The sequence below is a fragment of the Saccopteryx leptura genome, chromosome 5 (genome assembly GCF_036850995.1).
Source record: "Saccopteryx leptura isolate mSacLep1 chromosome 5, mSacLep1_pri_phased_curated, whole genome shotgun sequence".
In the NCBI taxonomy this organism is placed as follows: Eukaryota; Metazoa; Chordata; class Mammalia; order Chiroptera; family Emballonuridae; genus Saccopteryx; species Saccopteryx leptura.
The window spans coordinates 142676249-142692176 of NC_089507.1; the positions used below are offsets into that span (position 1 = coordinate 142676249).

The 15928-nt window shown below is 44.0% G+C and overlaps 1 protein-coding gene across 3 annotated transcripts in view; it reads right to left on the bottom strand.

Moving 5' to 3' along the window:
- Positions 1-15928, bottom strand: part of LMBR1 (limb development membrane protein 1) — a 96007-nt gene that overhangs the window by 57884 nt on the left and 22195 nt on the right. For all 3 annotated transcript variants that reach the window (XM_066385605.1, XM_066385606.1, XM_066385607.1), the window contains one exon: positions 2050-2153. In XM_066385605.1, coding sequence (XP_066241702.1) covers positions 2050-2153 — 104 coding nt within the window. The remainder of the gene's footprint in view (positions 1-2049; positions 2154-15928) is intronic.

The following is a 15928-nucleotide window of genomic DNA, read 5'->3' on the forward strand; positions in this document are numbered from 1 at the left end:
GGCCATGAGGGCCCTGCACCAGTAATGCTGTGTTATGAAAGACCTGACACTAAAGGCTCAAATGTGTACTGACACATCTGCATTTAACTATGCAATGCTTGTAGCCCTTGAAACCTTCATGTAATTGATTTAAAATGAAAAAAAAAGGAGTATTTTGAAATAACATGTCATAATCACCTTAATTTTAAAGCTTTCCAAACATGTCTAATAAGGTCTAGAATACACCTTATCTTTAGGCAGGTTTGATTCTGTCTCAATCTATAATATGGTAGTCATAATTTGAACCTTAAAGTTGTCTAAGACATGTGAATAATTAAAAGCCAACTATATAGTCAGTGGCTTTTGGGTAAGCCCATACCACACTGGTACTCTCTAGAATAGTCACTAGGCCAAATGCATTAGGCGCTAGGATAATGGCAGTAACAGCTAACATTTACTGAGCTGAGCCCTGGGCTATGGGCTCTGCTTTACATGAATAATCTCCTCTTGTTTGATCCTATCAAACAGTGTTTTCCTGGTTGTTTTCTGCACGTGGGCAGATCCACACAAAGCAGAGAAAGGAAGCGAGAACCCTGCATACTTAAAGCAAACACCAACATGTTAATTTTTGAGGCCTGTGTCCCAGCTCTGCGTGACCAGCCCAGGTGGTGATGGCTCATGTAGTGGAGCCTCCACAACACAGCATTTCACCTTCCCTTACTGACATGTCTAAACTCCGACATTTGCATTTATCCCGAAGTATCCTCAAATAAAACAGTAGAAGCAAAGATCCTTTTCAGAAATTCTGTGCCCACTCCCTGCCATGACAGCATAAAATCTAATGACCTGGAGGGTGCTCTGTGGTTCACCACTGTCCATCGGCATCAGCCCTGCCGCAGCCCAGCAGAGCCCAGCCTTTGCTGAGGCCTGCTCACCTGTCAGGTCTCAGATACACAGCGGGCTGGCCCCATGCCACCCGGACCGGGACACCAGGACGTGCACTCCTCAGTGCCTCCACACAGCCTGCAGTCTACAAGGCCACCACATGGCAGGCTGCTCTGCTGCCTCCGATTTCTCCCTCTGGCATCCTTCAAGGCAGGAGCTCTGTCTTTTCATTTCTGTCCCCCGCAAGCTCCTGTAATCGCAGAACTACCTAGTACGTGCTTAGTAAGCTCTGTCAAATGAACGAATAACCGTCAAAAGTCTCCTAAATTCTACAGAACTGGTTCCTCAAGTGTCTCCAAGGACTTCATCTCTTCTCAGTGTTTGTTCTTCTAAGCGCCTCCTGCACATAGTATTTTACATGCCGTTCTTTCCCCTAATACCCCTGCCATGGTTCGGGAGCCACTCCGCCCTGGTTCTCAGGCTGTGCCCACTGAGGAGGCGGCACTCATCCCGCAGCCTGTTCCCTCCTCCCCGCTTCCCCATGCCCTCCACAGTGCTGCGCAGAAGCACACACTCACTCTGGCCGCTGCAGCAGCCTCTGACTTTAGCGCTAGCTCTACAGATGTATGCGTTCCGGGACAATTTAGTAACATTTTCTAGCGCTGGACCTCAGATGTCTCCTTAGAAAAGGAGGGTTTGAACTAAATCCCTTTCAGCAGCATCCTCTTCCTATCATTTCTTCAAGAAGTTATGAACCAAGAGCTTTTTAAACTGAAACCATATAATTTTCCACATTATGCAGATGAGTTAAATAATTTAAATATATCATAATAAAAAACAATGCCAACATATTAAAAGCCAGTGTCCTCAGTGTCAGGTTGACTGCCAAACACAACCGTCCATTCCGATCTCAGAACATTCCCTAAACGTGGCACCTACTCAGTGGTGAGCTGCAGACTGCTGAGTGTGGAATAATATTTAGCCACCAGAAACCTGTGTCCGCCGACTCCACACCAACCATCACCCCAGTGACTCTTTCACGGCCCCCTTCAGTGTCCAAGTCTAAAGTGTGCTGTGCTTCAGGTTTAAAACTGTAGGAGTTGACCAAATGTTGGACAAAACAATTCTACTCCTAAGACACCCACAAAAAGCGACATGTTAATCCCAAAGCACAGCTTTACTCACCTTTTTCAGGCCAGCAAAACCTTCTGATTCCAGGAAGAAGAAGGCAAAGGGCATGAAGACAAACAAGCAAAGGTTGGAGAAGAGGGAAACGAGGTTCCACAGACCTACAGAGGGCAACATGGAAGTCAGACAGGTTAGATACCAACAGGCCTCATCAAAGAAGCAACCACACTAAATTATGCTGCATTTGTCAGAGCTATACTTTTTAACGGTACAAATGAGCATAAACTTGAAGAGAGTAGCTTAACAAATGACATATCCTTAGATATCAGAAAGTAATGACCTATTTACATTTTGTGTAACTTTGTGATATGTACCTATTGGTAAAAGCCAATATGGAAATTAATTTTTCCTCACTCCCTGAAATAAACTCACTAAAGATATGACATATGCCGAGACCCAAAGATACCACCTCTTTAGACATATTGGCACCTGAATATTTAAATTAGAGCCACTAGCATTTATTGAGCACTTAATAAATGCCAGATACTCTACTAAACATTTTTACATACATAATCTCATTTAATTTAAGCCTCATATAAACCCTAAAAGTAATAATTAGCATTTATTGAGCCCTTATGTGCCAAGCACTACTCTACTAAGTGATTTACAGATACAATGCAAACTCATTTACTCGTCACAGCAGCCACCCAACACAGAAGCAGTGGACGCTGCTCACACAATGCGCCCAGCCTGCAAGGCCAGCCAATGGCCACGCCAATTCCTGGGATTTTTAAAAAGTACACAGCACAGCTGCTCAAAGTGGAAAAGACAAAGGAAGAGAGGCAGGCAAGCTCACACAGCCTCTTCCCTTTCTGGTGTATTCTGCACTGTTGTGGAAAACCACAGTAAAAAAAAACAACTAAGAACAGAGTTAGAAAAAGAGAACCTCAGGTATCCTCGGGACAATGCTGGGCCCAACATCTCCTCCTTTTTTAAAGGTAAACACTAAAATTTCAAACTGATTTTCAAAATGATGACTACCATCTTTATAAAATCTATAAAATCTACAGTTAAAAATAAAAAATATGCTCCAATTATAATTTAGTGCTTTTGAAATGGGCAATTGCCACTCTGTGCACGCCCTATTTATAAGGTGCAGGCAGGCCAGGGCCTGGGGACCCAGGAGTGAGCAAGCAGGACACAAGCTGCTCTTGAAGCTCTCGCTCCCAGGTCCCAATATTGCACATGAACTCTCAGGGAACCGACAGTGCTGGTTACAAATGTACATACATGTCTCCTAACTGCCCTAAATCCTTCCAGAACAACGTGGAATAATTCAAAAGGAGACAATGTGGTACTTGTACAGGTCACCTAGAGTGGTGCTATTCAACTGCCAGTACACAGACTGGTCCACCAGAAATTTCCTGCCAGTCCACAAAAGAGTTAACCACCCTGATACTGTATGAACGTTAGAGACCCAATAATCTTAGTTGAATTCCACTTACGCTCAGGGTGATTTCTGCCTAAGCAGCCCCTGAAATAATTCTATTTTCACCAGCCCCAAAGTGTAAAAAGATTGAAAACCAGTGACCTACAGAGATTTACCCCCTTTAGTCAATAAGTCGATGGAATTAACAAAATCAACGTAGTTTCTTACTCAAAAATTTAGACAGGAGAGAATGAATGAAATTGACAATATACTTATCTTAGCAGGAAATAAAATGCTTCACAAAATTTTTTAGAAAACAGCTTACATCTTTCAGGAAAAAACTTTAATCTGAACTTTTTAAAATAGAAATTATTCTGGCCCTGGATGATTGGCTCAGTGAACAGAGCATCGGCCCAGCCTGTGAATATCCCGGGTTCAATCCCCGATCAGGGTACACAAGAGAAGTGACCAACTGCTTCTTTTCCCCTTCTTCTCCCCCTTCCACAGCCAGTGGCTCTGTAAGTTCGAGTGTTAGCCCCAAGCGGCTAAGGATAGCTAGGTTGATTCAAGCCTCAGTCCCAGACAGGGGTTGCCGGGTAGATCCCAGCCAGGGTGCATGCAAGAGTCTGTCTCACTATCTCCCCTCCTCTCACTAAAAAAAAAAAAAAAATTATTCTAAAGTACTTTTCTACTTTCCAGCCTTCCAACATCTTAACCCTTTTCCTCATTCAAAGGGGTTATGATTAGAGTCAACTGTTTCACTGTGTCAATAATTAGAAGAGTTCACAGGATGGCAGCTAAATGTACAACCTGGAGGTTCAGAGACACCTGGGTTCCAGCCCCATTTGCAATTCCATGTGACAGCCCTACTAAGTCACAGGTCCGTATCTATAAAGCCGGGCTGAGGACTATAAGTGGTGGTGAAAATTAAGTGAAATAATATATGTAGATTAAAAGCACTTAATGACTTTCTGCTTTGAGGAACAAGCACATGCCCAGAGGATGCTGACACACAGTGGGACTAGCTCCTGAACCAAACCTTCCAAGAACCTGTCTTCACTTCCTTCTATCTCCCTTTCTGCTAGGTGTATCAGCTCTTGCTTTTTGTCACCAGCATTTTTCATGTGTCCAATAACAATCTCTCCCCTCCCCCAAGAGGTGCTGAGTACAGGCTTCATCTACACAACTGTGCCTAAGAGTCAATGGGCCTTGATCAAAGCTGTGGCCTCTGGGTCAAGTTCACAAACTTCAGTACCCGTCTCTGGCCTCTACTTTGCTCAACAGCATTTAGCTCCATCTGGTTTCCAAGTAAGTTACTTCCAGATACGAGGTAGAATTATAATTACTCTTCTCTAAATGTGTCCATGACACATTGCCACTCCTTTGGGCTAGACAACGAAAAACCCTCTAGGTCAGTGGTCGCCAACTCCCGGTCCGCAGACCAGTACTGCTCCGTGGGCCATTTGGTATCGGTCCGCAGAGAAAGAATAAATAACATTATTTCCATTTTATTTATATTTAAGTCTGAATGATGTTTTATTTTTTAGAAATGACCAGATTCCCTCTGTTACATCCATCTAAGACTCACTCTTGACATTTGTCTCGGTCCCGTGATACATTTATCCATCCCACCCTAAAGGCCGGTCTGTGAAAATATTTTCTGACAATAAACCTGTCCGTGGCCCAAAAAAGGTTGGGGACCACTGCTCTAGCTAAAAGCTCATGGGCCAAACTAAGCAAGTAGATTCAGAATTTATTCTCAATTGTCAATGAAAAATGAAGGTAATCACAACAATAAAAAGTAACAATATTAATTTTTAACTTAACGAGTTACAACTGTCATAGGTTTTGACACAGCACTCACCAGGGACAGCATCACCACAATCGAGGTCATGAGCACTCCATGTTTCCTCCTGCCACTTTGTAACCAGTGCCGCCGGCCTTCCCATCCTCTGCCCACAGCCACCACGTCTGCACTCCAGAAAAGACTGTCTTTCTAGGATTTCTGATACACAGTATGTGTCATAGGTACTATTGATTGTGTTTGGCTTCTGTTTGCTTGCACAATTATTTTTGAGATTTTTCAACACGATGACGTGTGTTAGTGGTTTGTTCCTTCATGTGAAACAAACTGGATCCAGTTACTGGGTTGCAGCCGTTCACCTGCAAACTGCTATCAGGGCCGTTCCCAATTCATGGCTATTTCCACTAAAGCTATTATGGACACCCATATCCAAGTCTTTATATGGACATAGGCTTTCATTTCTTTGGAGTAAATATGTAGGCATGGAATGGCTGGCTGAGATAGTAGGTGGATGTTTAACGTTTTAAAAAACTGCTGAAATGTTTTCCAAAGTGGTGGTATAATTTTACATTCCCAGCAGCAGAGTTCAAATCACATCTGCATTTTGCCACAATATGGAATGAGAAGTCTTTTTAGTCACCACCACTCCAGAAGGTGTACAGTGGTAGCTCATTATTGTGTTAATTTGCATTTCCCTAATTAGTAAGTAAGGCTGTGAATACCTTTTCATAAACGTATTTGACATATGTTTATATTGTTTTCGGTGACGTCCCTTCAAATCTGTTGCCATTGTTCACTGGATTGTCTGTTCATTTGTTACGAGCTTGGCAAGTCCTTCACCTACTCTGAACGCAGTCTTTTGTCTGGAATGTGACCCGCAGATCATTTCTACCAGTCTATGCATTGTTTTTGCATGCCCTTAAGAGTATCTTTCAAAGAACAAATTTTCTTAATTTTGATAAAGTCAAAAAACTGGCATAGAGCCCTGGCCGGCTGGCTCAGCGGTAGAGCGTCGGCCTGGCATGCGGGGGACCCGGGTTTGATTCCCGGCCAGGACACATAGGAGAAGCGCCCATTTGCTTCTCCACCCCCCCCCCCTCCTTCCTCTCTGTCTCTCTCTTCTCCTCCCGCAGCCAGGGCTCCATTGGAGCAGGGTTTGCCTGGGCACTGGGGACAGCTCCTTGGCCTCTGCCCCAGGTGCTAGAGTGGCTCTGGTCGCGGTAGAGCGACGCCCCGGAGGGGCAGAGCATCGCCCCCTGGTGGGCAGAGCATCGCCCCTGGTGGGCGTGCCGGGTGGATCCCGGTCGGGCGCATGCGGGAGTCTGTCTGACTGTCTCTCCCCGTTTCCAGCTTCAGAAAAATACAAAAAAAAAACAAAAAACATAAAACATATATTTAACCCCCCTGTGAAATTCAAATTCTCCATTTCCCTATACTACAGGGCAAAGGACAGCAGAGATGATCGGAGCTGGACATGCCTGTTGGCCCTCAGCCACACTGTCCCCTTGATTCACTAGTCTCCCCCAATGCACAGTTCAAATGCCAGCTTCACTGAGCCTGCATGTTAGCTGCCAAGTGGCAGGGAACTTCAAAGACTGCTCTCAAGTAGTTTGCAACCATGAATATTAAGCCTTTGAATGCTTAGGTCCTCTATACTCTATAATCAGGGTGGGGTATTAGTTTGTGCAATTTAAAATAATCAACTATCATCCATAGCACAAAGGGAGACCTTTTATTGTTAGTGATCTGTCAATACACATGCATCCAGAATTTATCTTTCTGATCATACATGTCCCTTTCAGGCCATGAAAACTACAAAGTCAAATCATTCTCTGGAAGTCAAAAGTTAAGATATAAAACTTTGCCTTGGGCAAAAAGCTGACTAACCACACGCTGACAATAAGAGTTATGAAAAGCTGAAGAATAAAACCTGGACCGACAGGTGTTAACCACCAGCAGTGTCTGCCGGACCCCCATGACCACAGAGGTTCGAACACCAAGCCCTGAGCTATCAGGAAAGTGGATGCCTTCTTTCACATATGGAACTTTAAATACATACTGTATAGAATTTTTTTTTTTTTTGCATTTTTTCTGAAGCCAGAAACGGGGAGAGACAGTCAGACAGACTTCCACATGCGCCCGACTGGGATCCACCCGGCACACCCACCAGGGGGCGATGCTCTGCCCCTCCGGGGCGTCGCTCTGCCGCGACCAGAGCCACTCTAGCGCCTGGGGCAGAGGCCAAGGAGCCATCCCCAGCGCCCGGGCCATCCTTGCTCCAATGGAGCCTCGCTGCGGGAGGGGAAGAGAGAGACAGAGAGGAAGGAGAGGGGGAGGGGTGGAGAAGCAGATGGGCGCTTCTCCTGTGTGCCCTGGCCGGGAATCGAACCCGGGACTTCTGCACGCCAGGCCGACGCTCCACCACTGAGCCAACCGGCCAGGGTAAATACGTACTGTATAGAATTTAAAATGTTATTTTCCCCCAACCGCCCTTTTTCCAGGAAACTCAGCATGACTGCTGACAGATGGTCCTGAGAACCACGACCCCAGAAGGGACATAACGTCACCGAGAACCTCCACTCTGCAGTCCTGCATCACATCACAGTGCGCTGGTGGATGGCCGACAGCATCTACAGCGGTGGTCCCACAGATAAGGGGGCAGAGAAACTCCTGTCACCCAGTGATCCCGCAGCCATCCCAACGTCACAGCATATCACACGATGTGTCTGCGGTGATACTGGCGTGAACAAACACAGCTAGGCACTTACGTCCAGGGCACGGTGCTCGGTAATGATAAACAGCGACAGCACTATTCTGGGTACTTCCTGTGCTTTTATTGTTATTCTAGAGCAGGGGTCAGGAACCTTTTTGGCTGAGAAAGCCATGAATGCCACATATTTTAAAATATAATTCCATGAGAGCCATACAATATGTTTAACACTAAATACAAGTAAATGTGCGCATTTTATGTAAGATCAACACTTTTAAAGTACAATAAGTCTGAATTCTTTCTTTTTTAATATTTTTTTATTATTATTTATTCATTATAAAGAGGAGGGAAAGAGAGAGAGAAGGGGGGAGGAGCAGGAAGCATCAACTCCCATATGTGCCTTGACCAGGCAAGCCCAGGGTTTTGAACCGGCAACCTCAGCGTTTTCAGGTTGACACTTTATCCACTGCGCCACCACAGGTCAGGCTGAATTCTTTTTAATAACGTTATTATGCTGTTGCTAACCAATGATGAATATAGTACTTCTTACCATTAATGCAACTTCTGGTGCTGCATGGTTTTGCTGATGGCTTTGTTGTCTGGTTGACACGTGGTGAGGTTAAGCTTCATGCAGGCATTGAGACTTTCATCCGTTAAACGTGATCGTAGGTTGGTCTTAAGGTTCTTTAGATGTGAGAAAAACTGCTCACATTGCATACATAGAGCCAAACACTGTCAGTACAGCAATACTCACACGCTGCAGTGTGTGGTATGTGATGGGAAGCACATTCCAAATTTTGACAATCAGCTGGTCCGCAGGTTGAAGTTTTTTCATTTCTCCCCACTTGTGTTTGCTCGCCAACTCTGCTTGCTGTCATGCAAGTCTTTCCAAATCTTCATTCAGTGACTTGAACTTATTCACCCATATGTCTGAGGCCTTCAGGTCAGCAGCTTGTAGCTCAAAATCTCTGACGGAGACACCGGGGATATAACTCAGGTCGGCGCTGTCCACTGCACACTGGTGTGGATGGGTGATGAACTTAAAAAGATGAGTGCGCTCACGAAATTCTCCAAAGCATGCTTTTGAATGACTGTGATAGATATGTGGATTCCAAACTGCCCTCTTGATGTTCTGCTTATCTGTCAGACCTCACCCTTACTGGACTATTGCCCCTGAGACAGGAATTCCAAAAAGCTGACAAGCCGCCCCAAGGAGAGGCTCCGGACATACCATGATTTTTGATTCAACACCCACATGCTCGAAGCCCCCCAAGGAGGAGCATTCCGGACATACCAGGACTTTTGCCTCAGTATCCCCTCAGGCTCTATATAATTCACCCCTAGTCTGTAACCTGGTGCACTTCTCCTGGAGGAGTGCCCTGGCAGATCTTTCTCCTCTAATAAAGCCTGCACATCTGGTGATCGAGTGCCGTCTCATTCTTACAGACTGCAGATTAGATGTGAAGCCCGCTAGCTGCTGGAGATCAAGATGTTGAGCAGGGTCACTTGCTGTGCATGCATCTTTAAACTCTCCCAGTTTTTCAAAGTGTAGTAAACGACCTGTTTCAATGTGGGAGATGAAGAGTTCCAGCTTGTTTTCAAATGCAAACACTGCTTGTTGAAGGGATAAGACTATATTTCCAACGCCTTGCATTTTCACATTGAGCTGGTTCAGATGTTCAGTCATGTTCATGAGATAGCAGAACTTCAGAAGCCACTCAGTGTTAGCTAACTCAGGATGCTCGATGTTTTTCATTTCAAGAAAAGTCTGGATTTCGCTCAAACAAGCCGCGAAACGGCTGAGCACCTTCCCGCTTGACAACCAACGCACATGCTTATGCAGAAGCAGACCAGGATAATTATTCCCAATTTCATCCAGCAGTGTTTTAAACTGGCGATCATTTAAAGCTCGGGCAACAAGAAAGTTGACCACCCGAATGACCAGTGACATCATCTCACCAAGCTGCTCGCCACACATCTGAGTACAAAGCGCCTCCTGATGTAGGATGCAGTGAAAACTTAGGATGGGTCTCTTTTCATGTTCACAAAGAAGTGCTACAAATCCTCTGTTTTTCCCCACCATGCACAGAGCACCATCAGTACACACCGAAATAAGTTTATTCATCCTGCAGATTTTTTCTTTAGCGAACTCAGTGAAAGACTTGAATAAATCCTCCCCTCTTGTTGTCTCTTTCATAGGCAAAACAGCAAGACTTTCCTCACGTAGTGTGTCACCTACAGCATACCTTGCAATCACGCTGAACTGGGATAAATGGTTTATGTCTATTGACTCATCCAAAGCAAGAGAAAAAATGGTGCTGCATTTATGTCCTTCACTTGTGTTGCCTCAATCTGATTTGCCATCATGATAGTACGATCGTGAACAGTTCTTGCTGACAGAGGCATGTCTTTTATTCGTTTGATTATCTTGTCTTTATCCGAAAAGTCGTCAAAAAGTTCACTGGCAACATCAAGCATGAATGTTTTGGCATACTCCCCATCTGTGAATGGCTTTCTGTTTCTCACAATTGTTAAAGCACCAGCAAAGCTAGCCGAATTCCAGTTACTTTGTTGGGTCCAAACATGGAGTTGCTGCTGACTAGCTTGCACTCTGCAAAGTAGCTCTTGACATGCTTTCTTCCTGCTGTTCCCCGCTGGATATTTCGATGCAAATGTAGTATGGCGTGTATCGAAGTGCCGCTTTGTATTTGTTTCATCGATGCAATTTTATCATTGTGTATTAGACAAACTGCAGAACCTGCTCTCTCCACAAAGGCGAATTCCTCTGTCCACTCCTGCTGAAATGTATGATACTCTTCATCTTTTTTTCTTTTAGCCATCTTCTTCATCAAAAGGGTTTCTGCAATTAGCTAGCTGACTGCTTGATTAAAAGAAGGGAAGTTTACTTCCTGACCTCATAACGACCTGTGTACATTATGCATTATCCAATAAAAATTTGGTGTTGTCCCGGAGGACAGCTGTGATTGGCTCCAGCCACCCGCAACCATGAACATGAGCGGTAGGAAATGAATGGATTGTAATACATGAGAATGTTTTATATTTTTAACATTATTTTTTTTTATTAAAGATTTGTCTGTGAGCCAGATGCAGCCATCAAAAAGAGCTACATCTGGCTCACGAGCCATAGGTTCCCAACCCCTGTTCTAGAGTGTGCTCTCTCAACTTAAAAAAAAAAAATGTTTGCTGTAAAGAGTAGCCATGTTAAGCATGCAGCAGCCTCACACATCTCACGTTTCTTGATCGTGTCTCTGATGGTAGCATTTCTTCTTGTGCTGGATTTCATCTTGCAGTCCTGTGCTGCACAGGCTGATAGCTGGGGAGCAGGCTATACCACCTGGGCTTGTTTAAAGTGCCTCTGTGATGCACACACTGACGAAACTGCCTAAGGCTGCATTTTTCAGAAGGGAATCCCACGGTTAGGCTGCTCATGATGGTGCTTATTTTTCTAAGAAATATTCACTTAACACAAAGAATTTGAGAGTTGATGATTTATCCTACCTAACAGGATAATCATCCACATAAATAACCACCTCTTTTCAAAGTCCAAATAATTAAAATTAAAAAATATGTTTATTAACCAGAATAAATAAATGTGGAAGCTTTAGACTTAGCATATGCTAATTTAATTATTGCATTTGCAACATAAAGTTACAGTTACTGTGAGAACATCTATTATACAGAAAAATACTAAACCTAACACACATTCCTAAGTAGTATTCTTACCAACTGTCTAAAACTTGGTAAGTTTCCAATATCGCACACACATACTTCAAACATATACACAAACATATCCCTAAAAATATTCTATACTTTTGATAATATATTTCTAAATTAAAAAGTAGTGCTAACACACATAACATACTACCACTGCCTTTATTTTATTACATATTAATTTTTAAAATAAAAAGGAGAAATATTAGTGAAATTTTTCTACTCCAGAAAGTTAAAATCACATACTCCAGTAGAGTAATATAAACTTAGGAATTCAGAACCTTTGTAGTTTGTCTAAATCAGTATTAATGACAACCTTTTTGAAAGATAGCCAATGCCTATCCCTAAAAGAAGTAGCTGAATTTAAACAAAGATTACTTAATAATCCCAAATAATTAGTTTAAAACCAAACCAAAGAGAATGCCAGACCCCCACAGGATAACCTATAGCTCCATCTGCTGGTGTCACAAAATATTTCAAAATACTGTACAATGTACAATACTATCAGGCAAATAATCTATCACTTTTCATCACATATTTAAATAAGAAAATTCGAGTTCAGCCATATTCAGTAATTACCAAAATACAGAATTGCCATTTTAAAATGAATAATTCAGTGGCATTTAGTACATAGTGCCAAAACATTTTCATCACCTCCAAAAGGAAAACCCATAAGCAGTTGTATCGTTTCCAAGTTAATTGAACTAGAGCTTTTCTTTTTTTTTTTTTTTTTTTTTTCATTTTTCTGAAGCTGGAAACAGGGAGAGACAGTCAGACAGACTCGCGCATGCGCCCGACCGGGATCCACCCGGCACGCCCACCATGGGGCAACGCTCTGCCCACCAGGGGGCGATGCTCTGCCCATCCTGGGCGTCGCCATGTTGCGACCAGAGCCACTCTAGCGCCTGAGGCAGAGGCCACAGAGCCATCCCCAGCGCCCGGGCCATCTTTGCTCCAATGGAGCCTCAGCTGCGGGAGGGGAAGAGAGAGACAGAGAGGAAAGCGCGGCGGAGGGGTGGAGAAGCAAATGGGCGCTTCTCCTGTGTGCCCTGGCCGGGAATCGAACCCGGGTCCTCCGCACGCTAGGCTGACGCTATACCGCTGAGCCAACCGGCCAGGGCTAGAGCTTTTCTACTAAATTTTTAACATACAAAAAAATGAATACAAATGAAAACTTTCTTTTTTTCTATTTTTACCTGTTAATATTTATATTTGACAATAAAAATAACTATAGTTTAGCTACCATTTTAATTTGTCATCTCTGCCCCCTGTACTGTCCCTACAATAAAAGGTAGTTGCTGGCAGGTCACGGCCCACCCTGAGACGACAAGACTCACCTCACAGCATCGTGCTGACAAGTGGCAAAAACTCCTGGCCAAAATAGTCAATGCCCAGAGAATTACCATGCTGATCTGTGGAGCGAGGCCTGTTACAGGGAGACAGACCAGTTGAAGCTGGCAGAACTGCCTCTAACTAGGAAAATTGCTCACCGAAGCAATGCTGCAGCCCTGAGGAAATGCAGAGCTCAGTGCCCTCATCCGGGACCTGAAAGATCCTGAAACAGATGGATCCTGGGGAAGGACAGTGGATCACTGCAAGCTTAGCCAGGCGGTGATGCCTACTGCAGCTGCTGTGCCAGACGTTGTAAATTAACACATTCCCTCGTACCTAGTATGCGCCGAGGTGACAAAAGCCTTCCTCCATTGCTGTCCCTGAAGCATCTGGCTTGATAGAATGGTGGAATGGCCCACTGCAGACCAGTCACAGGGCCAGCTGGGTGGCAACACCTAGCAGCACTGGGCAACGTTCTCCAGAAGGCTGAGTCTGAGGAGTCTGAGGAGGCCCTGAGTCTGCATTCAGTACATGGAGCACTTCTCTCAGAGCTAGGAGTCATAGGTCCAGAAATCCAGAGAAATAAAGTGGACTGCTCATAACTACCCCTAGTAACCCACTAGCAAAACATTTGCTTCCCATTCCTGTGGCCTGATGCCCTGCTGGCTGACACATTAGCTCCAAAGCTTCTGCTCCCGCCAGAAGACAGCAATGACTCAGCCACCCAGCCACTTTGGAGTCCTCACACCTCTAAATTACAGTCAAGGAAGGGAGTTACTGTGCTGGCTGGGGTGACTGATCCTAATGAGCAAGGGGAATCTGAACTTCCATTCCACAGTGAAGGGAAGGAAGACTACATCTGGAATACAGAAGGTCCCTTAGGGCATCTCTTAGTTGTAACATGCTCTGTGATCAAGGTCAATGGAAAACTACCACTCGATCCAGGCAGGAATACTCAAGGCCTAGCTAGACCCTTCAGGAATGAGGTTCTGGTCACCCCACCAGGTAAAAATCAAGCCAGCTGTGCTTACTAGAGACAAAGGGACTATAGCATTGGTCATGGAAGAAAGTAGTTATAAATATCAGCTATGACCAGGAGACCAGTTACAGAAATGAGGACTGTAATTGTCACAAGTATTTCCTCCTTAGTCTGTTCTGAATACTCATGTGCATGCATCTGTATTAAGTAAATACCTTTGTCTTTTTCCTTCTCTTATCCTTTCATTACGTAACATAAGAGGTATTCACTGACTTTACATTACAGTATATAAATATTAATTTTACAACATAGTGTTTGATTTAGGGGCCACAGGAGAAGAATAAACATCACTGGAGAACCTGACCTCCTATTCCAAGGATGTGGTCAGAGTGCTTCCAGGGGCACACAGGACAGCTGTGTCATCTCAGGTGGAATCAGGACCTGCGCTCCCTGCATGTACAGGTTAAGTGTGTGGATTAGGGGAGGATGAACACGGGGGCGAGGGGCAGATGTGAGACAGTTATTATGTGTCAACTTGACAGGACTGAGTCTGTCTGAGAGTGTTTCCAGAAAATGAACATTTGAATCAGTAGAATGAGCAAAGCAAATTGCCCTCCCTCTCAACGCTGGCGGGCCTTAATCAGTTGAAGGTCTGATTAGAACAAAAGGGCAGAGAAGATGGAATTCTTTGTTTATGCCTGTCTTCAGGCTGCGATACCAGCCTTCTCTAGCCTTTGGACTCAGACTAGAACTTACTCCACTGGCTTCCCTGGTTCTCAGGCAGTCAGACTCAGCTGGAACTATATCACTGGCTCCAGGATCCTGCCTTACAACCATTTGGCCCTGTTAATGGTTATAACTGGTTAAAAGCCAAGAAGCAGGCATATCTAAGACTGACAAATCTTCAACCTCAAGGCAATCTAAGGGAATAATAAGCACTCCTTTGGATGTCATCTACAAGGTTAAAGAAAGATATAAATTCAGAAGATAAAGATGAATATGAAGCTTTATGAAATTAAAAACTTCTACATGCAGCAAGGATACAGATTTACCAAGCAACTGGAAGTAGAAACAAAGCCAGGAGTCATAAAAGCCTTAAGAACGAATCCCCAGGCTGGCCTCCCAGGCCTCCTAAGACCTGTCCCGGAAAATACAGGTAGAAGCAATGACATCATTTAGAAGGTTCTTTCTCTAGTTCCCCAACTTTTGGCTCATGTAGTTTACTATACATTGTTACTGTGCCCTATATAGTGTATTCATTCAGCATGTGTTCATCAAGCAAGCACTATGTGGAAAGCACTAGCCTAGGCCCTGGTTTATAAACAGAATAAAATGCCTGAGCTACACACCTTACATTATAATGAGGAAAACACCCAATACAAACAAATATTACTTCCAAGGTTAAAGGCACCAAATATACGGCATGTCATGTGTTGAAAGCTCTTACTTACAGTTCATAACCAGAATTAAAGAAACAACCCTGATCTAGAGCATTTGAAGGTCATTAAATATAGCCTGCGATTTCTACTCAGTAAAACTGAAAACAAAGGCAAGTTCATTTGTCACAGCAGTCAGACCACCTGCACTACCAGTGAAAACACCTGGCAACACTCAAATGTATGCACCGCAAGACCTGCAGCCCCACAGAAAAGCAAGGCCAGGGCAGCATGCCAGTCCTCTTCAGACACTGCAGACAACACATACAAATGCCACATGTAAATTACACGCCATCCACGTATCTGATCACACAAACAGCACATCATCTACAAACTACTCACCAGAAAAGTAAGAGCCATGACTGTCCAGGTGGGTCCCTGCCTTTCACAACAGGTAACTTTTCAAACTTACTTTTTTGTGTTAATTTCAGTAAATACCTTAATCCCTTATTTGAGCTTTTCAATTGCTAACCAACAAAACCAGAGTAATATCTTCATATTCACTAAGTAATAA